The 24,035-nt window shown below is 38.2% G+C and overlaps 1 protein-coding gene across 1 annotated transcript; it reads right to left on the reverse strand.

The window, feature by feature from the left end:
* Positions 1 to 4,733: 4,733 nt before the first annotated feature.
* LOC119073420 (dynein heavy chain 8, axonemal) lies at positions 4,734 to 23,902 on the reverse strand. The gene is made up of 40 exons (XM_037178865.1): positions 23,447 to 23,902; positions 23,240 to 23,388; positions 22,984 to 23,131; positions 22,744 to 22,920; positions 22,523 to 22,686; positions 22,116 to 22,439; positions 21,894 to 22,037; positions 21,686 to 21,825; positions 21,251 to 21,481; positions 20,806 to 21,176; positions 20,501 to 20,736; positions 20,274 to 20,442; positions 19,788 to 20,039; positions 19,539 to 19,698; positions 19,388 to 19,478; positions 19,224 to 19,317; positions 17,125 to 17,255; positions 16,669 to 17,060; positions 16,368 to 16,497; positions 16,134 to 16,298; positions 15,060 to 16,071; positions 14,794 to 14,996; positions 14,570 to 14,737; positions 14,311 to 14,514; positions 14,019 to 14,241; positions 13,723 to 13,960; positions 13,530 to 13,658; positions 12,951 to 13,471; positions 12,443 to 12,886; positions 12,086 to 12,379; positions 10,220 to 11,676; positions 10,053 to 10,167; positions 9,229 to 9,989; positions 7,960 to 9,165; positions 7,171 to 7,895; positions 6,239 to 7,077; positions 5,605 to 6,164; positions 5,323 to 5,538; positions 5,101 to 5,268; positions 4,734 to 5,043 (listed from the first exon to the last, which is right to left on the reverse strand). Exons 1-40 carry the CDS (start codon positions 23,808 to 23,810, stop codon positions 4,756 to 4,758), a joined length of 13,803 nt encoding a protein of 4,600 aa, XP_037034760.1. The 5' UTR covers positions 23,811 to 23,902; the 3' UTR covers positions 4,734 to 4,755.
* Positions 23,903 to 24,035: the final 133 nt, after the last annotated feature.

Below are 24,035 nucleotides of genomic sequence, written 5' to 3' on the forward strand. Positions count from 1 at the left end.
CAAATTGTATATAGCGGATAGGTTTTATGTCTACGTGGTTTAACAACGGAAATGGGAAGCATCGTTTTAATAAAGCTTAAGTATTCATCACAGAATACACAATATTATATACTGACAGGATATGCCTTTGAAAGAGATTCGAAACTGTAATAACGCAACGAAAACAATGCTTTTAGTATTCGTTCGTAAGTAGAATCATTCAGAGACAATTGGAAAAGTTTTTGAATTGAAATGCTTACACCAAAGGGTTTATGGAGCAAATAGAAAGCATAAATAAATTATGAAGAAAATTATTTGTGGAAATTTTAGTATAACATATGATTATGCATTGAGCTGACATTTTGTAATGTGTTCTGTTCATTTATAAGTGTAGAAGTCGAAGGTATTGAATAAGATTGTTGTTGGGGTGAGGAAGATATTATTTCTATGTACATCAGGAACGACCTATTGTTGTTAACGTAGCCCTGATGAATTTGAATTTCTCATTTTCTAAATATAAGAAATTCATTAAATAAAATGTAAAATATCTTCTCTTCCTCTGCAAACAACAATTCATTCATTCTAGTTTCCTTCATCTTTGTGTACCAGTTATTTTGTCGAAAATAAACACCAATGTAATAAAGCCATGTTAAAGCATCTAATAAATTGAAAGAATGTATGAAGGAAGAAAAAAAAACATGAAAAAGAAGTGAAGGTTTATTAGACAGATATTTTGGGTTTCAACGGAAAATTGGTATAAATAAAAACGAAGGAAAAAGAACGGAAAAAGAAAACTTTCGAGATGGAATGTTTGTTTCATATTGTGTGTATACGTACAAAAAGAAGCAAGATTTTCGTTGGAATCGCGCCAGAACGTCTATTATCAACAAAGACTGGTTCTTCTGTTCAGTCATTGATATCGTGTTGTTATGGAATTTCGGATTTATGGGGCGTTTTTTTTACTTTTTTTTATTGTAAACGGATATACGAAATTCAATTTTTGTAATGTGCTGTTCTTCCCTTATTTTATCCACTCCGTTGCTGTTCTATTCATGAAAAATATAATTTAAAAAAAATTACTTTAAAGCTACTTTCTATATTGAATTTGAATGACCTTTTTTATTCCATTACTCAGTGGAGGCTACATATAGGCATTCTGTCAGCGATTATCCCTAACACATCTACCGAAATCATCTTAAAATAATCCAATTGTCTATGCTAACAATAAGGACTCGAATACTATTATACGCGTACCACTAGGTATCACAGTAAAGTTGTAAGTTGTAAATTACCGAAGGAAAATTTCGGATCGCCATCCACCACCCAACCTGTTAAAACGTGATACGAAGAAGTAGTAAAACATTGAAAACGTATTGTATAGAATTAATGAACATTCCACAACAATGGAATGGGATAAATCGCTCATTTAGGACTAAAGAATTTCCTTTAACCAGAACGTGCTCCAAATACGTGAAATTAGAAAATAAATAAAAAAAAAATTCAAATCATTTGCATAATAAAAATATTGATTTCCATTGCATGACCAGTAGGGGGGTCCAGAATCGTATGGGAAAATAAAAGTTTCGAGAAAGTTGGCGGACCCCGGGGGAAACGAACCTATATGACCCACTGATAAAAAATATATATGGGGCCGATGCGATCCGAGTTGGTTTATGGGTCGCGCAATGACGAAATATGTGAAAAACCACGAAAATGAGGATTAATGAAAAATTGAACGTAACTAACAGATGCTGAGGTCACTTCTTAAGGTGAGTTGGATTATTTCACTTCAGAATAATCCAAAGAGACCGATTTAATGATTTGTAAGTGCATTCGCAGCTCCCAAGTCAGTCATAGATTCGTAATCTGTTCACTCAGTCTTTGGGTTCTTCCAAAACATTTATGGGATGTGCATCGGATATATTCATGTCTAACGAGAGCTTATGGCATAAGCTTTCATTGCAAACAGAAATTTTTTCGAAAACAATTTTTTGAAGATATATAGAAATCGATTTTGGTGCAAAAATGTCAGGGTCGTGAACTCAGGCAATTTTCAAATGACTGTTACGTCAAGACACCAACTTGAAACTTATTGTGTGTGGGCTCGTTAGAAAGCCACTGTCATTACCTTTACAACGACACCTAACACTTAATTTAAATAGTGACCTCGCCTGACTTTGTATTACTTGGAAATTATATGTCGATTTTTGTCTATATCGATATTGTTAGGTGTGCCCAGACGATATAAAAATTCCAAAAAGTGGGACCAACGCATTTTTGTTGCTTTTGTATCTAATCTAAGTTGTCTGGACCAAAAAAGTTTGATATTGTCGTTAAAAAAAATTTCTCATACAAAGTAATGGAAAAAATGTATGGAAAATTTCAGTGTTTTTTCACACATTTCGTCCTTGAGCGACCCATAAACCAACTCGGATCGCATCGGCCCCATATACAATTTTTATCAGGAGGCCATAAAGGTTTATTTTCCCAGGGGTCCGCCAACTTCCTCGACACTTTTATTTTTTGGACCCCCCTAATGACCAGACCATAAATATTTGTAGATTTCGCATTCCCCATGTACGGACATCAATGTTACACATATTTTGAATGATGACACACGCTGTATACCCTTCAAATACATAGAGCTATGGCTCTCGCTAACATTTGAAGCGTTATTTGATGCACGTTGTTTATCACACCTACATTTTAGATACAGACATTGCGAATGAATTTTAATTAAATATTCTGTTTTGCACTGTTTACCCAATTAAAAGAAGAGGAATCGTGTGAAATTAAAGTGTAAATATACAAATTTGTTGGCTGTCTCTTCGGAGTGCATGGTGTTATTTGTAAAACAATTACTATCACTCGTAATGTGATATGGCAGTGGAATTATTTTGTAGTCCGGTAAATTTTTCGATATCCACTTCAAAAATCATGGAATGCCAGTCATACGACATCTAGAATGAAAGTCACAGGCTCTGGCTTTGGTTGCTTCACATGTAACAAGTAAGTTAGGACTATCGATTTTGTATCGAACCACTGAAAATACTTTCATTCAAAGAACCTGCACACACTAACACCAAACACTCACACAACCTCGATTTATTCCAGTGAAGTACAAGATTTGATGATAACATTGCATAATACTTCAGGTTGTGTTTGTACGTTTAGCTGTGAGAAATATATTTCGAAACTTTGGTAGGAGATGGGGCTACTCTAAACGCACCGTGCATTCCCAAAATTATCGGGAAAATACGTGATAATGGCTTGATACAATAACATATAAACAGTCTGGCAATGTGGTGTTTCTTACCAACTTATTCTATTAGATGAAGTAGTAAACTTTGTAATTGACTCCTTTTCTATTACATTAGCGCTAAGACTCGGTAGTAAATGTCGTCCCGTCCCGACTATATTACAATTTTAATTTAATTTTCTATTGTAATTACCTTTACGTTGCGTTGTTTTGTTGTAAAATTTGGATAGCTATGGAAACCTTTTCTGTTATTTTCTGTGCATCAACGACAAATTGAAATCAACAGAATAAAAATGAACAAAAAAAAACAATTTAATTATTCCGCCAACAATGGAACCAAAGACATTCTTTAGCGTATATTCATTCATTAAAGTACTTAAGGAACGAGGAAAAAACAACACTGGCATTTTGTTTTATTTAAATAGTAAAACAAAAGTCGTTGAATTCCATAAAAGGATAAATTTTGCTCTGTGGCTGACTGCAGACGATAGCACTTTTTGTTTGTTTTTTTTTTTTGGAATATTTTATTCATAATTTGCATACGACCGTTTTCAGTTCTTTACGGCGGAACGATGATTCAGTAATTTATGTTTACCTCACAGTATGTCGCACTCGCAACTCGCATCCACTAATACGTTTTCACATTAAAAAAAAATGCAAGAACACTCCGCGGTGTTTGGGAATCAAAAGTTAGTCGATTAAGCGAAATATGCCAAAAAGCTCGATATTACATTCCATTCAGAATATATGAATAAATTGGACTGTCGACTATATTTCGATGATGTGAAACATCCAGATGAAGTGTTGTTTTCGTGCGATTGATATACAGGATTTGAACTTGACAAATTATCGCCCAAATTATCGTAGTGTGACAATGTTTATGACTTGGGGTATGGATGCGAAAGATTATAATCGAGAAATAAAAGCGAAATGTGAAAGAAGAGGGATATAAAATGGCGCACACAAATCTCATTTCTGTGACCGCATTTTGTTGAATCAGAATTCGACCTATTCGAATAAACGATGGAGAGTGTACAAATAAGAAGCATCCAACCGTTACACTGGTAATGGGAAACGTATTCGCTTTCCTTATCAAACCACACATTTTTGTGAACTATTTTTCGGTGAGTATTATTCACAAGAAAAGTGCATATCAGGAATGGGGGGGGGGAAATCATAACTTTTTCGTTTTATTCTCATTTTCAACTTCTACTTATAAAGTTTCAATGAGTCAGAAAGTGGCTGGCTAAAATATTTTTCATCTTAAAACTTTTTCTAAAAAATTTACGTTCCTTCTCTATTCATTTTGAATGTTCAACCAAAATGAAATTTTTACCTGAAATCGATTCAACTCAAAAGTTTCATGAAATGAAAATGTAAAAAAAAATCGTTGAAAGTACTTTATGGTCGACTCGAGCAAATATTAAAAGGCACGTACGTTTCGCTGTTCCGGAAAACTTCATACTGTCAAAAGCCTTTCTTAATTAGAACGCAATTTACAAAACGGACAGAAAAATTTATTTGATGTCACAAAGTAAAGCAACACCCCGTTGAATCCACAACGTTGACGGTTTATCTGACTTCAACCGTAACGAGGTTATAAAATTTAAGTTTGTTCGTTTCACTATTTTGTACACTGGACACTCGTACATTGTCGGTGCTAATGGTACCGTTGCGTTTACAGCGAATATGTTTATTACCGGCATCATTTTGTATAAGACTTTATTTACAGCCTCTGCTAGAACACCCTTTTTCAGGTCCCAGCTGCCGCCGTCCAAATAAAGTCCGTGCACGTAAACTCCAGTCTGCGGAGGAAAGAATTTTTAATTTAAAGGAATTGTTTCGTGCATCGCTTCATATACCTTCGGTGGTATTTTGCATTCATTCTCGAACATTTTGGTGACCTCATTCTGGAGTGTCACTTCGTCCAGAGCCCAATCTGCATTCGCTCTAGTTGTTTCTTGTCTCACAGCTGTTAAAAATCCCTGAGGATTGAAGAAACCGGACATGCAAAAAGATTTCGGTCGAGCCTACGATGGAATGTTTAACCGAAATTAATGATTCAATCAATTGCGTTGCATTACTTTGAAAAGCCACAGAGAAAATTGCTTATTTCGGTCAATCAATTCAGTAAACCAGAATCCAAGTGTGGAAGATTCCCAGCTTTTTCGCACCCATGAGCGTGGAACTTTGGCGTCGAAAATGCTGTCGAATGCATTTTGTAATTCTTCGTTCATTATAATTGTTCCTTCGATTGCGAGTAACAATTCGGAGAGTGTGGTTCGCGTAAACTTCAAAACCTTTTGTTTGTGAAAGAAAAGAAAATTTCAGGAAATTTAAGAACCGGAAATATTTGGGCGACATACCACTCGCATCCGATCCAGTTCTTGTCTTAGGAAAATGACCATTGGATTGAACGGGCCCATTTCTCGTAATCTTTCTCTCATTTCGAATGGATCGTAAGTGGGTGGAAGTTTTTCCAACATATCTTTGGCTATCCTAGCCACCAGACTCTCCCGGCTCTCTCCAACACTTCCCGACGAATCTTTTGGTTCGATCGACAAAATTGTATCCAAAACGATATTTGTTGTGCTCGTTTGGTAAGCAATGTCACCATTTGGATGCAGGCCATACACTTGCGGTTCGTCTATCGTTTCCATTTCGGAAAATGCTTGCAAATATTCTTCCTGCAGTTTAAAACTGTGGATTTTATATTTCGGTACATCCGCACAGAATTGAAAGTCGTCCGTGAACAATTTACTGCTGAACCAAACTTTTGCGAAAGTGTTCAGCAAACGTTTATCATAGTCATCGGTCACTCTGCCCCCATATTGAATTTCGCCAAGCATATAGCGAATCGTGTTCCAACAAATTTCTCTTTTCGGATAAATTTCATCTAAATGGTTTTGCATAAACATACAACTGGCTGCAAATGCAGAATGTACAATGTGTTATGCTAATGACGTGTTCAGAGACAGAATTTGCATAATAATGTTATACCTAGCCAGTCAGACGAATTGAATTCATACGGTATGTTCCAGCCAAGTGGTCCAAATTTTCGTCGTTCCTGCACCACTGTGTGCATAAACGAAACGGCATATACCAATGGCAAATAATACGGTGAATCGCTGTAGTCCAAAAAATCTTGCGACATACTGCCATACGTTCGTTCCAGACCGGCACGAACACCGGACGGTGGATCGTTGGTAAATTTAATTGATTGTTGCAGCAATGTGATTGGGAAATTCGGATGAACTTCCGTTGTAATCCATAAACGAAATTTGTCATGAATCTGCATTTGATCGTCTGTTTCGAGATTTTTCAATTGAACGACCAATTCGTTCATGTAATCTAATCCAAGGTGGCAATTTTGCAACAATGTCCAGCCGCCGCTTTGTAAGCAAGTACTGAGCAATGCACGAGCATGAACCTCTTGACCCTGACCCATCGAAATTGCTTTAACCGTAGTGTCATATCTCTTGGCCATGCTTTGGATGCTCAGTGTGGGATCGGAGCCCATAGACAAGAAGCAAATCAACGGTGTCAATGGTCTACTCTCTTGCACCATTGAATTATAATTGAGTAGTAGAGGTTCGATAAACCGGTCTCCTAACGACCAGGCAATGTATTTACGACTTTGTGAATAAGTTCGATCCGGACACCAGGCTCGTATCAGCAACAGTTTACGGAATACGTCGAGCTTTTGATATTCATCCGGAATGGTAGCATTTTCGGGTTGGGCTTTCTGAAACCAGCGCTTCCATTGATTTTCATTTTCACCGATTCGTTTTAGTATGTTTACGAATGGGCGCAAGACCGTCAATTGAACCAAATTCAACCTGGCAACAAAAGTGAGAAGTAAATCAATTTTCGATTCTTTGTATCAATTCGCTGCGGTTAGTTTGCTCTCAGTCTGCATCAGTCTTACTTACCATGTCATGTCAGTTATCCACGCAAACGGCTTCTTCGGGCAATCTTTCAGATTCAAAGCAGCACCGCCCTTCATAAACGTTTGAAATTCTTCATAGGACACATCCCCTTTCTGCATATCAATTTTGAGCGCCAACAAAAGTGAAAATAAAAATTTGTGATTTTCGAACAGTCCACGGGATTTGTATGAAAATATCTCGAAAGTCAAATACTCGATGATGTTGGCTATGCGAATTTTGTTGTTGTGCGATTTCTTTGACTGACTCAACGAAACATCGAATCGCTCCAAAAACTGATTCAATGATGTCTGATACATACTGTTCACCTCGGCCATCGCACACACCAAGAAGTAAAGCACACTGCCTCTGGTCGCTACCACACGAAAATCTTCTCGCGCTGCATTTATCTCGATTTCTGTATTTCTGGCCGTGATCATTTTTTCCTTCATATCGTTGGCTGTTGCTTTGCTAGCATTTAGTGTATTTATGAATGGTATGTCATCCAATAAATTTCCCGTTGACATGGACAACTGTTTGAGGAGATTTTCTTCGAGTTGCTGAATTTTACGTCGATTCGTAGACATTGTGATGATAATGTTAGTTCGCTCTTCTTCTAGTTCCCGTTTGTCATGCATAATCGCACGTCCAAGTAGCTGATCTTCGAGACCTTGCATTGTTACGGCAAAATCAATGAGAGATGTTCGAGCGCATATTTCTGGGGAGTAAATCTGGAAGTACAAAAAGAAAAGTTATTAGGTCATGGGTTGCTGGTAAAAATAAGTGTCAACAAACCGGATTGGCTAGCTTCGTTGTGATGTACAATCGAAAATCTGAATTATATTCGATTTCCTTGTCGCTGAGTTTCACTTTTAAGGTCTTCCCCAGTCTGATGAAATTTTTCTCCAAAATATTGTCCAGACACGTATCCAATTCTTCTCCAACATCTTCAATCAGAAGCGGCTTTCCGAGACTGATACAATCTTCGACGTGATTGCGGAAGAATCGATCACCCAACGTTGTTATTATTAAACCGGCTTCCCTCTCCATGTTTGCGATCCATACCTTTCCTTGACATTGCGGGTCAATGATAAGCGGATAACGTGATGCCTTTGCCACAATTACGCCATTTTGGATGGACAGTTCATCTTTGGGCAAACCTTGAACATTCCATTCACCAACCGTTGCCATATCGCATAGATTTTCGACGACGTTGATTTTTGATGACATTGGAATGCGTTTTCCGTACATGTAGTCTCTCCAGGTCTCTAGTAAACGCTTGCGATAATCCTGATTGAATGGTCCGATGTACGACAGAAATGCCGTCAAATAGAGGACATCACCAACGAGACAATCGACCGTTATTTTGAATTGTGCTATCTGTTCAATCCACCGAGTCTTTTCGCTTGAGAGTCCATCGATCAGTGCAGTTGCTGAATTCATCTTGTCTTGACATTTTTTGGCAACAGCAAAAACTGCGTCTTTCTTGTCATTCTCAACTTTCATCACTTTCATTGCTTCAGCTAACACTTTTTCCTTATCGGCGAGCAACTCTTCAGCTTTATGCAAGTCGTCCTCAGCTACTTTAAGCTTGTGCTGCTGAATAGCCATCTTATATTTAACCGGAATGACGTCCTTGTTAACGGCGAAATATTTTGTCATTGCGATGGTCCATTTCAAGAGGCCAGCCACGTTTCCACAAGCAGCTTCAGCCGCTTCGAATGTGTAGAGTTTATTGTTGAAATAAGGCACGAGTAAATCTACCATTTCGTCGGTCATCTGGTCGGTGGGATACTTGACAATATGATTGAGAAAACCGGTATCCGACATCGTTTTCATTGAGTCGGACCAAGACGGAATCAGGAACTTTGTGGCTGGGTCAGGCTTCACTTGACCAATAGGATCACCGAACAGGATGAGAACTGCATCCATGATCAATGTGATGAGGTATGGTGGTTTTCCCAGTCTTCTCACAGTTGCAATGTCAGTCGATGTAATGGTCTACATAGAAGCAAATACGTGAAGACATGTTAGGACATCGAATACGAAAATTTCTTTGCTTACATTTAAAGCAGCTTGTGCCTCGTCTAAAGCTGGTTTAGCTTTAGCCAACTTCTTCTCGACCACAGCTGTATCCTGAGTGATTTGCTTTACAATCGCTTGCGCTCCATTTTTAACTTTAGCCACTTCGGTTTTAACCACTTCCGCATCGTCTGCAACAACTTTCACATCTGCATAGACTAACATCGCTTGTTCACTAGCCACAATCATTTTCTTATTTTGTTCGATCAACTCGACTTTTAGTACTTTCACAGCTTCGCCGCCCTCTTCCAATTTAATCAAACCACTTTCCATCCGCTTCGACAGCATTTGAATGTTTTCGTATTTTTCTACGTACATTTCCTTATAACTATCAAGATGTGTGAGCAATGTCTTCGGTGTAACAAATATTTGCCGACGAAATCTTCGATAATATTCTTCACATGTTTCCGACACATTCTGATGGATAAAACTCATGGCTTTTATCACTTCGTCTCTAGCCTGATCTGTACATTCCATAGGGTAATCATGGAGATAATGATAGGAAACAGCAATGCGAGCGTCTTCTGGCCAAGGTTGAAACCAATCGATTGTGCAACCGGATATCAATCCTGGAAATTTCAATGCTCGAGTCCGAAATTTTTGGCCAATCGGTGAGAAACAGAGAACCACATGCAAATTGGAACGACAACGTTGAATAAAGAAGTCATAGAGGGCATCTCGAGTTCGATTAACTTTCGGATCTTGTTTGCGGAGAACTGGGTCTAGGTCGTTTATGATTTCGTCTGTGGAAATTTACGAATTTAGATAAGACTCAGTAGAATAAACTCATCGAAGTGTATACGAACCGGTCTCTTCCTTCGTAAATAAGTTTGGAAGTTCTCCTGAGCTTAACACATTGTTGATGAATTCGAGGAAGGCATCGTCTTTGATGTCATTATCAGTGAAAATGAATGAAATTCCCTAAAAATTGAATGTTGTCTAAGTAACCGATAATTATAAGCAACTGCCCTACCTTTCCTTCCACACCAGCGGTTCGATACAGATATTTCAAATCATCGGCGAAATTGTTAACATTGTAGGAACGTGTCAAGGTGATTTGATGAAACTTGTACCCAGCTATGAAAGAAGCGAGTCTGGTTAAACTTTGTTTCCCTGACCCGCCAACGCCCACCAACAGTGCGTTTCCACGAGGCGTACGAATTATTCTTGAAATGATGATCAAATGAACGAGACAATCGTGGAAAAACACCAAGTCCAACTGTAGTCCACGGTTCATCTCGTTGAAATTTTTCATCAATGACACAACTTTTTCTTGAACAAAATCAACTGATGGTATCTCTTCATAGATTTTGGGCGTTTCTAATGCATCGTCCCCTTCGCCACCAGTCATTTCCGGAATATCTCTGAGGAAATCAACAAAATACGTTTCCACATCATCGTACTGTTCGACATGTGATTCGAGGTGTTCCTGAATCAATTCGACCATCATCGTGTCAAACCATTTCTTTTCGTTGGAACTGACAAATCGATCAGCAATCGTTCGCAAACATTCATGACGCCACAATTTCAGCATCATCTCGACCGTTTCGCACTCTTGTTGTCGAATTTTCAAAATACCTTCCCAAATGCGGGATAGATCACGTAAATTGAAAACGTAGTGAAATTTGGCTGGTGTCGGGAGCATTTTTGTTTTCGTACGTTGCCAGATTATCCGAGTTAATTCGATCAATTTTGGAACCAAGTAGACAATGGTCTCGTTGAATCTTGAAAACGAAAAGTATCCACGAGCAATGGCCGAAAATATCTTATCCATCGAAGGATCGCTGGGCATTGTACAATTGAAAATACAAAACTTTCGTTTCAATCGATTTGGAATATCGTTCCGTCCTCCGCCCGGGTGAATCATAGCAGCTAAAAATTGAAGATCCATAACGGTCATAAAATCTCCAGGCCGTTCCAGCGAATAAAATCCCTTCTGCTCAATCAATTGCCGGAATATTTCATTCGTTATTTGATCGCCCCACTCATTTATAATTGGCATATTAACATCATCCACAAAGACAGTCATTCTTCTCTGACCAGGTGGTCCATATGTTAGACCGACACGCTTCTCCACATAAGATTCGATTATTTGCTGAAACATGTTTGGAGTAGTGGCAGACGAGAAGTTACAGGTTTTGATCAAATGTTCCTCAGCATTGTACGTAGCCATAAATTTCTTTATCATAACCGTCTTCGCGGTTCCCTGTTCACCAATTAGCAGTACGGGTTTTCGCTGATCAGCCACTAGTTTGATAAGGTAAGCCGTTCGAATGTTGTCAATATTCGGAACCAAAATGCTGGCATATTCAATAATAGTATCGTCCGGATAGATGAATTCGTCCACTTGACTGGCCCAATGGCGCCATTCTCCAGTTGGTGCAACGAAAAATTCAAAGATTGTGTCATTTTCGGGTTTTTTCGGCAGATCTGTTAGTTTTACCAAAAACGGAAAGATTTTAAAAATATTAGATTTGATGATGTGATCCAGAAAGCGCATTAGCTACAATTGCAACACTCATTTCACCAGATTTTTTTTGTTAAACACCAACAAAGGGAGAACTGATGCATGACAGAAAATATGAAACTTTCAGCTATAGAATCGGTGCCCTAACTTTCTGGATGGGCATATACGATGTATTAGTTGAGATTCAGAATGGCCTGAGTAATTAGTCCAGTAAATTAAACTCTTTTGGCACAGTGTTTCTGGGCAGTACTCAAACTTCCAATCTATTTTCAATAGACAATCACTCTAACATCTTTCTAACCTTCCTAATTGCACCAATTCCAGCACATCTACAGTCTTCGATAACTTCGAAAATATGAAAAATTGACTCACCAAATTTGGCTTTGTGGGTCGCAATGAACATTTCCAGTTGAATGCGATCGTCCAATTCAAGTAAAGCTCCCAACGACCACATTAGTGCAAAAATAAATAATTTTTCCAGGTGTGCAGGCTTAGCGGATTTTGCTGTCGCTAGCAAACCATTCAAAATGTCGATAGTTTGACGAATGTAAATTGCCTCCAGTACCATCATTTTGGAAGATAGTTTTGCATAAACGAACACTAATGCATCTTCATAAATCTCATAAAAACAAGTCCGCAACGTCTGAGATTCTTGCGGTGAACGTCCTAGTGAAACGCAAACGAGAAAATTGGAAAAAGGTCAATTAAGGTCGCATCTCTCTCTCTCACCCTTTAACCATGTGTCCAATATTGGCATCCACTTGAGTACCGACGAACTTAAATAGATTATTCCCACTCTACTCACAGTAGCTGGCGAAGCGTTGTCCACGTTGTCTGGCTCGAAAACTAGCTTACAATTTTCAGCCATTACAATACGATCACCATTCGCCAACGTCAATGTTTTATTGTCGTCGAGCACGGAGTTTAAATTTTCGATCCACACCGCATCAACCGGTCCATCCAAAATCAGCCACATGTATTCGGACCTTTTAACCTTGTGTGATCGTCGCCAGAGAGTCGAAAAAATGCCATCCATCCAATCATTAGTGGCTACATCAAGTCGACCGAACATTTGGGCTGCTGTTATGGCTTTAGGATTCATACGGACTTCTTTGTGCGGTTGACCCAAATCTCTGAAACTTCTCAGCAGTGTAGTGATGGCAGTGGTTTTACCTGAAATGGTTTGGATATCACACTGGAGTCCTAGACGTAAGTGAACTTTGAAAAAAAAAAATACCAGAACCAGTTGGACCCAACGTCATAATACCGTGTCGGACCAAAGAGGTTTCATACAACTGAATGACCTTCAGATTCCAATCTTTTTCATTCATCAAATTCAAACTTTGTGCACTTTTCTCTATCGCACTCTGAAGTATTTTGTACGAGGACGATGACAGTTTATTTCCAGGAAAGAGGTCATCAATTAGGGATAAGAATAGTGGAGCGTCTTCGTCAATTAGTTTCGATAAGTTCATATCACGAAGGACACGCATCACAATTTTCTCCTCTGTATCTTTCGGATTAGCTCGTTTCTGAGTTCCCAACGTTCGAAGAACCGAAATAGTGTTTCGCAAACCAAAGTCATAATGGACCTGTTTGCTTAGCTGTTCTTCACATAGCTTGTAGAGTGTGTAGAATTTCCTTGCTAGTATTACATTTTCCTTGAAACCACAACTGGCCAACTTAACGCGAATAATAATTTGACGATCTGGAACCATCATTGCTACTGACCGAAACAGAATTTTCAGATTTTCAGGCCTGTAATGTCATTGAATTGAATGAGGGCTTTTATCGAAGCTCGAAGAGAATGACGTACAGTTCTTGTCGTCCAGCATAGCCCGGATTCATGGTAATGAATATTCCGAACTCTCGATCCATTGATACGACATCGCCATCGCTGAACACAAAATTTCGTTTTCTCTCTTTCTTGGCGTTCAATACGATGCTGTAATGTGATAATGCAAGAATTACCAGTCGTACGAAATCTCAAAAAATGGGCGTTGATTTACTTGATTTGTTGAGCGGCTACTGAGAGTACAGGCAATTCAATTCGATTGAATTCGTCAAAGCATCCCCAGGACCCAGATTGAGCAAGTCCTTTGAAAATGCGCCCCAATCCTCTGAAATCCATTTGATCCGAACAGTTAAACACGACCACAAACTTTCCGAGCGCTCTGCCCATATCTTTAGTTGTCTCAGTTTTTCCAGTGCCGGCAGGACCTGCAGGTGCTCCACCTAAACACATGCCTAAGGGAAAACACAAATTTAATTCTGGAGTTTACCCGTGCAATTAGGTAGAACTAACCAACTGCTTGAGCTAAACTTATGTAACATCGGTCAGTGAGTGGTGTTATGGCCAACCTCTCCACAACACCCAAATATTCATTTTGATAGAAAAAGTTGACATCAGTTATACGAACAGCTATTTCTTCCGTTTCACGATCAAAGTAAAATCGAGCCTGTTTCTGCCACTCAAAATCATTCACCTGTTTGATTCGCAACCGAACTAATTCATCAAATATGTCTCTCTATTCAAGAAAATGTCGAAAATTGAGTAACCACAAAGTCAGTGAATAATGGTCGATGGCCACACTTACTTGATGAACATGAATGGTCACCATGGTTTCATATTTGATTCGTTGCAATTTTGTTAAATCAGTAAGCGTTAACTCGATAAACTCGTTCAAAAGGTCCAGAAATCGTTGATTGGTTTTCCGCATTATTCCCTTGTCCATTTTGCTTTTCTTAATTGCGGTTTCCGCTTCATTCGTCCACAAAACTTGTACGCCGATAAGACCAGCCTTGGGCATAAATTGATTTAAAATTTCGTCTATAATTCAACGTTCGTTTACTGACCTGTCCACAATACTCCTGAAAATCTTTTATGAACTCGAATTCCGGGTCAAACAGTTCAGAAGCAATTTTCGCCAATATTTCTTGCATCGTATTTCTCATCTCATCCAACAGTCTACCGAGCCATATTTCAACACCATCGGTGCAATGGACAACGTTTTCCAGTTTAATCTGCGTTGAGAGGAATCAGATAACCGAAGGCAAGTTACGAGACGATTTTTCCTTACGTGCTCTTTGTTCGCCGAATTTATTCCAATAATTTGATGTGAGGAATCCGGCGAAAATGTTACGGTAGCAACGGCATCGAAAATGCTCAACAAATGAGGTTGAATCGTCGTTGGATCTGATGATTGTCCAAAAATTTCGAGCAGAACCGGATCCGACACGAAGAAAAATCGAGGGAATATTAAACGCTTCGCCTCCAAGTATCCTGCAAATGAATCGAAATTGTGTTGCATTCGCTATGCTGTTTTAGTTGAGTGAATTTACGAACCGGTCAATGACTTCTGGCATGATTCTAATTCTATGATCAAATTCGGAATGGCGGTCATCATGGTCTCATCACCAGCACATACTTCAACGACGTTTACGATTTCGTGGGCACGCATTGTCAAGTCTTCAAACTTTTTATCAACTTCAGCGAATCGTTGCGCTTCTTCGGGTAAAGCAACGGCAATATCTCCACCAACGAAAACTGCTTCCAGATACATCCACAAATTTTGAACTGAAAGCCATTTTTCAAGCACTTCACTCGTATCGCGTAATTTCCTCAGCCATGTCTTAATATCTTCCTTGAACGGTTTGTTATATCGATTTCCGTCCAACGAGTTCATCACCATGATGCTGTCTTCCAATAGGGAAATTATTTCCATCATTTCTGTACCCTTCAGCAGAATATCGCCTCGATTTTTGAATGGAGCCATCTGAATGTCAACTGATGACCATGATATGATCACTTGCGTCAGTTTTGTTTCTATTTCAGTTTCCTTGTCCGCTCCCAGGCATATATCATAAACATCGTCCTTGTACTTCAACAATGGAGCACCCAAAACATAACCCAAGGTTGTGTTCGGGTCATCGGTATTAAATTCATACGACATCAACTGTTCCAACGCTTGCCAGTGACGTTCTTTCATTCCATCTTTTGTCATCAATTCAAGCAGTGGACACAGTTCATTGAAGTCGTCGATTTTTTTATTAAGATCGATGTACGCATTCCAATTTTGCATTCCTTTTGGTAGCGATCGACATCGCAACTGATAGTCCATTATTTCAGCTCCGATACTCTCAATGTTAATGTCGGTCCATTTGACATCATTGTATCCGTCAATTGTTTCCAGAACGGTTAGATAGAGCGAATACAATTTCAACAAAAGAACGAAGTCTTTTTTGCGTTGATGCAATATGGGATAGTCGGTGATAGGCAGGCCAAATAACTTCTCACCGGTAGCGTATGTTTCGAATCGTATCCAAAGGTTTTGGAAACGTTCTTCAAATTCGAAGACCTAAACACAAAATTGAATTTTTACATTCAGAGTGATGCTGTCTAAGAATCGAAAGTGATTACCCGTTTGCTTGCTTCCTCTGCTGATATATCCCGAACCATAGGTCCTTTATTTGCAAAATCTTCCTCGAATTTATCCAGGTCCTTGCTGAAGGCGGCTTTGCCATCGTTGAGTTGCTTCAGCAATGGTTTCTCCAATTTATAGATTTTGTTGGTAACATTCTTAGACTGGAAAATCAAGAAAAACGTTTGTAGTTCTGTTCTTCTGTGTCGTAGTTGATATTCTGAAGGCATTACCAACGCCATCATCTCATCGAACTTTTGACGTAGGTCTATGATCGAATTTTTTATCTCCTGTGGCACGTCGATGGAAAATTCATCAAACACTCGGTACGTTTCCAACATAGTGTTAATCAGCATGTCGATTCTAATAAATTAATTGATTTAATGAGAAGAAATTATGTTTAAAATGAGTGATCTATGAAAGATTGCCACATGACGTCGCCTAAAGTCAAGTAGTATCTACGACTAGCAAGCAAAGGTTTAGAGATTGAACCGATTTTGTCGCTAGATAATTTTTAAATCAAACAAAACATACTCAATGCTGTCGTCCTTAATTGCATCCAGACAATTCATAGCCAAACGAACATCATCCAAATCTTTCAAATTCCGTGTCAGAACCACTTGTTGTTCGTTGATGAAACCAACCATCGAACTGACTTTCTTATTGCATGCTTCACTCAACCGTCTACCCACTTCCGTTTTCCTTTCTTTCGACAATTGAAGAAACGAATCAAATGCCGGTTCTGCATTCACCAGAATAGCCCCAACGACAATACGTTTCTCAGCATCGATAATTTCATTTGTTTCAAGATCGTAAAAAATGAATTTATCTCGAATGTTGACCGTCAAAGGATTTGACTTCACAAAATCTTCGATTATTTTCATTTTATCTTCTGCCCATAAATGTGAGTACTTTTGGTACATTTTCTGTGAGTGGAAAGCCGTTAAAACGCTTCAATTTTATTGTCAATGAGACAAGTTATTTGCTTACATTGAAGAGTTCTCTCAAATCCGGTTGTAATAAAATCATGCCAAGAGAAAGACTTTGTGTATGCATGGTTCGTTCAACTTGTTTGTGCTCCCAAATGTACTTGAAAAATGATCGTTCACGGTTTACTTCCTCTGGAGTGCGAAAAACGTAGGTAAATGAAAATCATATTTCTGCTGTGGTTTGACTATTGATTTACACGGTTTTTTTTCGCATAGTAAGCAGTTAGATGTTTCTTTTTAACCAATAATGGTAAGTAAAAAGAAAACGAAACTACGAATGAACGGGTAAAGTAAAGTATCATAAGAAGCAGAACAAATATTAGGGTGGTCAAATTTCTGATGCTGTTTTCTCTGACAACAAAAATCTGTCGGGCTTTATTTTGTAATGTATTGACGAAAATATAGGTAAAGTAAAGAATATAGTAGATTCAGCAACAAACGTTATATTTCAACGGAAGAAGTAAGACACTAAGCGATACAATGTTTGCTGTTGAAATTTGGTAAAAATCAATATTTTATAGCAGATTCTGATCGAATTATATCGTTAAGAATTCGGCTACCCTACGGACTGATTGTTCGCTAGAGGTGTGCTATTTCTGATGTAATGAATTTTCAATGAAGAAACTTGGTATAACTTGGTAAAGTTAACGATTCGGTGCAAAAACGTTATTCTAAAGAATTCAATTCCATATGTTTTCCAATGCCAATTGAAAATTCAATCAACGAATTATATGTTGCAGTTTGTACCGTTCAGTGGTTTTTCTTTCTCTTTAAACTTTCAGTTAGTTACCTATTTCATGTAACGGCTTCTATTTTGATAAATTCGCTTTCATAAAAGTTACTTGGCATTACGTGAAAATCGAAAAAGAGAACGTGAAAATGGAAACTTCAGAGGAAAATACCCAGTTATTGGGAATGTATGACATTTTGCTGTAAGTTTTTGTTTGTCGGTGACAAATATCAGCAAGGAACTGTAATTAAAAATTAATTAGTGGTGGGGTGGGTTATATTACTATTAAGGGAAAATTGGATTTGAATTTCTATTTTTAATTTATTGTTGATCGATCTACGAACAAGACTCCGTGGTATGGTTACATTGGATGTTGCGCAAGAAATTCATTACATGAGCTAACAATTTTGTGATAAAAACAAACTCCCACATATGATTTTACTATGCTGGTGCATGTAATAAGGCTATTACATGTATAGGCAATAACCTTTACATCACTCGCATAGTAAAACGTTATACTACACACGGGAAATAAAGTGATATCTCGTATCACGATGAGTAAAAGTACCTCGGGCTGCCGCCCTCGGATACTTTTTCTCATCTGGATACGAGATATCACTTTACTTCCCTTGCATAGTAATGTACTATTGAGCAAGTTGCTCAAAAATACATGTGGGAGTCTACGAGTATCAGAAAATTATTTCCGATCTAATAAATTACGTCGGGGCAATCAATGTTATTCAGTTTTACCTACCAAATTCGAAATTTGAATTTCACATACAAATTCACGAAAAGTATTTTCCTTTCACGAATTTTGCAACTAATCAACTCTCAGCTGATTGAAGTAGTTTCAAAAAACATTTTCTCTTTACAAGTTTTGCAACTAGTTCAGGTGGGTTATCCCACATATTTTCGCGAGAGGCAATGTAATGTTCAACTTTCGATGGGGCAGGCAGTAAATATCAATTCTTGACAAAGTGTTGTATTGCTTTGACTTGACCAAAATTGTTGAAAAATTTCTTTTATTCAACGAATTACTGACCAAGCAATACAACAATTTTATTAATATCAATTCATTCAAACATTCTTCAACACATGAGTACATTCCGTGCTTCCAAATTTTTATGTTAATGAGAATGAGTTGGGATGTTTTAGCTCGATCCCGAAGGTGAGGGCGGTATTCTCATTCTTCAATATAAAAATCTGTGTTTTACGTGATTAAGCAATGTAAATGCATTCATATGAGCGAAGCGCCAATTACATTGATGTAACACGTAAACAGGTTAATGTTAAGCAACATTCAATCAAAAATTCAGAAAAAAATCTTTTAACTTCCAGAAGATGATAATGAACAAACTTAACACACATACCAACTAGTTTCTTTCGCTTCTTCCTTTCTTCCGTTTGTGCGAGTTTTCCCCAACTACTAACACCACCAAATGTTTCCACAATATTTTTCAAAGTCTAAATGGAAAGCAATAAACTTCTGATTAAATTCACATTACTTCTACGTACTACACTGGGGCTATCTTACAAAGTCATATGATTTCTGAATCTCTTCGATTGGTGGATTTAATACACATTCTGGTACATGGAGCTCCAGGTAGGATAATGTAATTGGAGAACTGTAAACGAACAAATTTTCATAAAAAAATTGTGGTTCAGCTCAGACCAGGAAACTGAACTCATTCGTAAGCATTTTCTTTTTGAGAATCTCTAGTGACAGTCTGCTACTAGTTGCCATGGCATCTACACATTTTCCGAAAAAGTAACTGAACACATCCATGCAATCTGAGTGCAGGTCCACTAAACCGTACGTGTACGAGTCCTTCGATACTTTGAACACTGGAAATACAAATTTTCGATTCTAATCTTCAGATGTTCCTACGCAGACTATGACTTAACTACGACTAATTATATTTTTGAACGCTTACAATGATTGAATCGCTCTGATTCGGGGAAAAATACTTGTCTGTTGATTTTCTGGAATGATAGCCAGTCGTATTTGTCGATTGGTTTCCGGAGTTCTTCTCGATGGTTAGCATCAGTTTGTGACGATACCGGCAGCTGAAGAAGAGTTTCACCATTCTCATCGGTATCACTGACTTCAATCATTTGGACGAATCGGTTAATGATTTCAACGGTTCCCAGTTCAGCCATTGCCGATTTTTCTTCAATTTTTTTATCTACCATCAAAGTGAGACGAGGTTTTGAGTCCGGGTCGATTGCAAATGTTCAAATACACTAGGCAACACAGGTCATGTACAGGGATAGTGATATAGTGCGTTGGATATGAAACACACAGACGTGACTGGGACGAATGGAGGTGTGTTCCATATTCAGGGCACCAAGACCTATCCAACGCACTATGTCACTGTCCCTGTACATGACCTGTGTTGCCTAGTGTAATTTAAGTTTACCGATTTTGCTGCGATATTCGTTATTCAAATTGTAGAGATTTTCTATTGGTACTGGCTCATCGGGAATGATGACGAGCTCTGCATTGGATATATAGTGGAATGACGCATCGATTTTACGTCGTTTTGTTTCACTAATCGCTGTAAAGAAGTCTGCTACTTCATGGAGTACCTGTTTTGGAATGAATAATTCGGTGGAAGAATGGAAAGCGAAGCATTTTGCTGCGTACTTCATCAACTTGTGTGAAGTACGCTGCTAAATCCTTGGAATCCCATTGCACAGTTTTAAGTCCCTCTTTAAATGCATCGTCCAATTTTCGGAATATTGGACGCGATATTCGTATGAACACATTGTCCACGGATAATCTGAGATCGTTGTTACGCTTAATCAATTGTTTGAGAGTTTCAACAGCGTTCAATAAAACATCTCGATAGAAGCAAACTGTTTGCGACAAGCTGGGAATGTCTGATAAGAAAATTGGATCAGAAAACATTTCATTTGACATCATCTTGGGTAGCCGTTCGAACATCTAACCTAATCCTAATTTCAGCATTCCTTCACTCTCACGGATCAGTTCGTAAATGGATGCATGAAAGTTCACCTCCAACATGTGTGTATTGGGATTGCGTCGAATGACGCATTGACCCAATCGCGATCGAGCTGTTTCAGAGAAATCAAACCAAGCCGTGTGCTGCTCTTGTTCATATTTTAGAAACATGTCGGTCATGTAATTGTAGCATTTGACGGCAATTTGGGCTTTCTGATGTTTTACAACACACGGTTTCCCTCTAATGGCATTCATTACTTCATCGATGCGCTTTTGAAGTCCCCGAATCCACAGAATACGACCGTACACAGGTGGTGTGCCTTTCATTAATGGTGGATTGTCGCGAAGTTCGTTATAACTGCTTTCGATGATAGAAAAATGCATTTTTTTTCGTACCAGTTGGATATACAGAGGAAACACTCAAACACTTACGCATCCTTTATTTCTTCCATTTCTTTCTCCAACATTACCGCAACATCTAAATAACGACGATCCAAACATAGACAGTTTAATTGCAATTTTTCGAATCGTTTAAGCAACAACAGCATAGCACTTGTGTTCTGAATGGGTGCCATTGATTGCTTTACGAATTTTTGCATTCCAATTTCCGCAGCTTCTGTGGCTTTGTTCCATTTAATGTAATCGGAATCGAATTGTTTCACCCTGGAAGCGTGTGAGCATACAATGGGTGTATAGTGACAGAATGCAGACCTCAATCAGAATGCAGGGTGTTTAGCCAAATATTTGTTATAAATGTTAACTAATGCAATAAAGTCACGACTTGTAGCATCATTTATTTCGAACCAATATATGCAAGGCTCGGACGTTCACCATAACAAGAGAGATAAAAAAACGCCCCACACTTACCAATGGTTCGAATGAAAATATGGTTTCTCCGTAATTTCATTGAATTCAGACACAATTTGATTTCTGTATCGTTCCATTCCGCTGATTTTGATTTTGTCCAGCACGGAATACATTACTTTTGTGTCGATAATATGACCTATCTATGAAAATTATAGGTTTCATTTCGATAGTTCGTTAGTGGAACAGGAAATGTTGTCGTGACTACAACCTTTGAAATTCTATCCTGGAACTTATTTGATATTCCAAAAATGTACGTAATCGAACATGTCCATGGTGTTGTATTACCCATGTTCATGCTATTGATTACTTCGAAATAGCTGTTCTCGTATTTCTTCAGTAATTTATAGCAGTCCTGAGTGAAAAATGTTTGAGTCATTCCGTAATTCAAACACTTGCAACGTCTTCCGTCTTCCACATCTATTGAACTTACCGAAAATTTTTCGATAGCGAAACTGGGTTTTTGTTGCAGTATTTTCAATGAACCACGTTCGTTCAAATGAGATCGACAGAGGATAACCAGTTGATTTGTGGTCTTCACTAAAAAGCTCGTCACTCTCTCGGACGTATTGTAATTCTTAGAATCGTTGTACACATCTCGTAATGCTGATACTAGTCGATGTATGGGTTCACAATTTTCACCCGGAGTACCAGTGTACAATGGATCCCAAAATGGTTGCAACCATTGAAGAGTTTCAACATTGTTTTCAGTTTCCAAAACAAGTGCATTGAATTCAGTTTCAATGGCTTTCCACTTCTGTGAGTAGCATACGAAAAAAAAAATTGTTTCAAATCAAATCACATTCAGGGTTGCCCTGAGAAGATTAAACTAAACCATACCTTTAGCAATTTGGCTCTGGTATACTCCAAACATGTTAAGTGATTTATGAACGGCCGAGATTTTAAGAAGTCAGAAATGATTCTATATCGTTCGAGTCTTTTCTGCCAGTACTTCAGTTCATGGAGGGGTCCAACGTCATTCGAATCTTTCACGATTTGTTTGTCTAAAGCAATTTTTAAAATTTTTTCTTTCCTGAGACTGCTCTTAGACTAAAACTTACCTTGAAGTAAGACAATAGCTATTCGTTGAAGCCAACGGTCGAAATATTTTTTTACTTCGTCAACCAGGTCTCTGTTACGTGATGTAGCTTTGATCTGATGTGGAACTAACAGATGTCCTTTGAACAGTTTATGACTCACTTCGAAATCAGTCAAATTGTCCAATTGATGTTCGATTCCTTAAAATTGTAGGAATCGGTGCTTAATGAACGAAATTATTTCATTTTACCAGCACCACTTACTCGAGACTTCCTTTTCGTCATTGCCTGACTGAACTTTCTCTTTACGCAGTCGCGGATTTGGTAACAAATTGAGTTCGCTTGTTAATCGATCGATTGCCACTTTGAGGGTCTCACTTTCTTCGACATTGAGCTCTTCCACTGTAATTTCCTAATAAAAGAAATACTTCATGAGGCTACTGCGATACGACATGCGTCCGTAATGTTCTGTTGCCGTGAAACATTGGGTAAATGACTTTCTATATTCAAATAACATCACCTCCTTCATCGTATTTGTGTCCAGGTCATTATCATTTTGCGACCTACAAATAGCTGCACAGGGCCCCAAATGATTTTGTGTACATCCATCCGTACACACCACTCGCATCATTTCCTGATTTTCTTGATTCGGTTCATATCGACCCGTTTCTGTAAGTAATGTACGACTCATAGCTTTGGGCACACCTGATGCGCATATTTTCATTACCTTTTCCAGGGCACTTCAACTTTGCGTACAGGAAAACGATCACAGAATGACCATTTTTCGAACAAAAACTATTCAGAATTTCTGTGTCTTCATCCGAATCGGCAACTCCCTCAACAATGTCATCCACACTTATATTATAATGTTTTGCAACAAGTCCAAAGATGTGTCGCTGAATTGGTCCGAAGCCAGCAATGCGATTGTCTCGATTCTGCTTTGCATTGGCCAGCAGTTCTTCTTCAATTTCTTCCGGTGTTCGTTGTTTGATCTTAGGACGATTTCTGAACAATTTTTTTATTCTAGTGGCTACACCTAAAGACATGCCAATTCGTTTCAAATTTCGATCAGGATCGGGCTCTGGTTCCATTCTGGTGATCTTATAGTCGTTTTCGGTTTTATTGCGTTGATCGATTGATGGATGCAAAAGTATAAAAAATTTAGAATCGATTTTTATTTGAATATATTTCTTGCACACTAGATTTGCTAAGCTTTTAATTTCAATGATATCGGACAAGTTTCAATGGTGTGTACCCTGCTAAATTTGTTATTGACTTCTACAAATTATTTTTTTCAATTCATATTTTTAATCGTA

The sequence above is a fragment of the Bradysia coprophila genome, unplaced genomic scaffold (genome assembly GCF_014529535.1).
Source record: "Bradysia coprophila strain Holo2 unplaced genomic scaffold, BU_Bcop_v1 contig_138, whole genome shotgun sequence".
Taxonomy (NCBI): Eukaryota; Metazoa; Arthropoda; class Insecta; order Diptera; family Sciaridae; genus Bradysia; species Bradysia coprophila.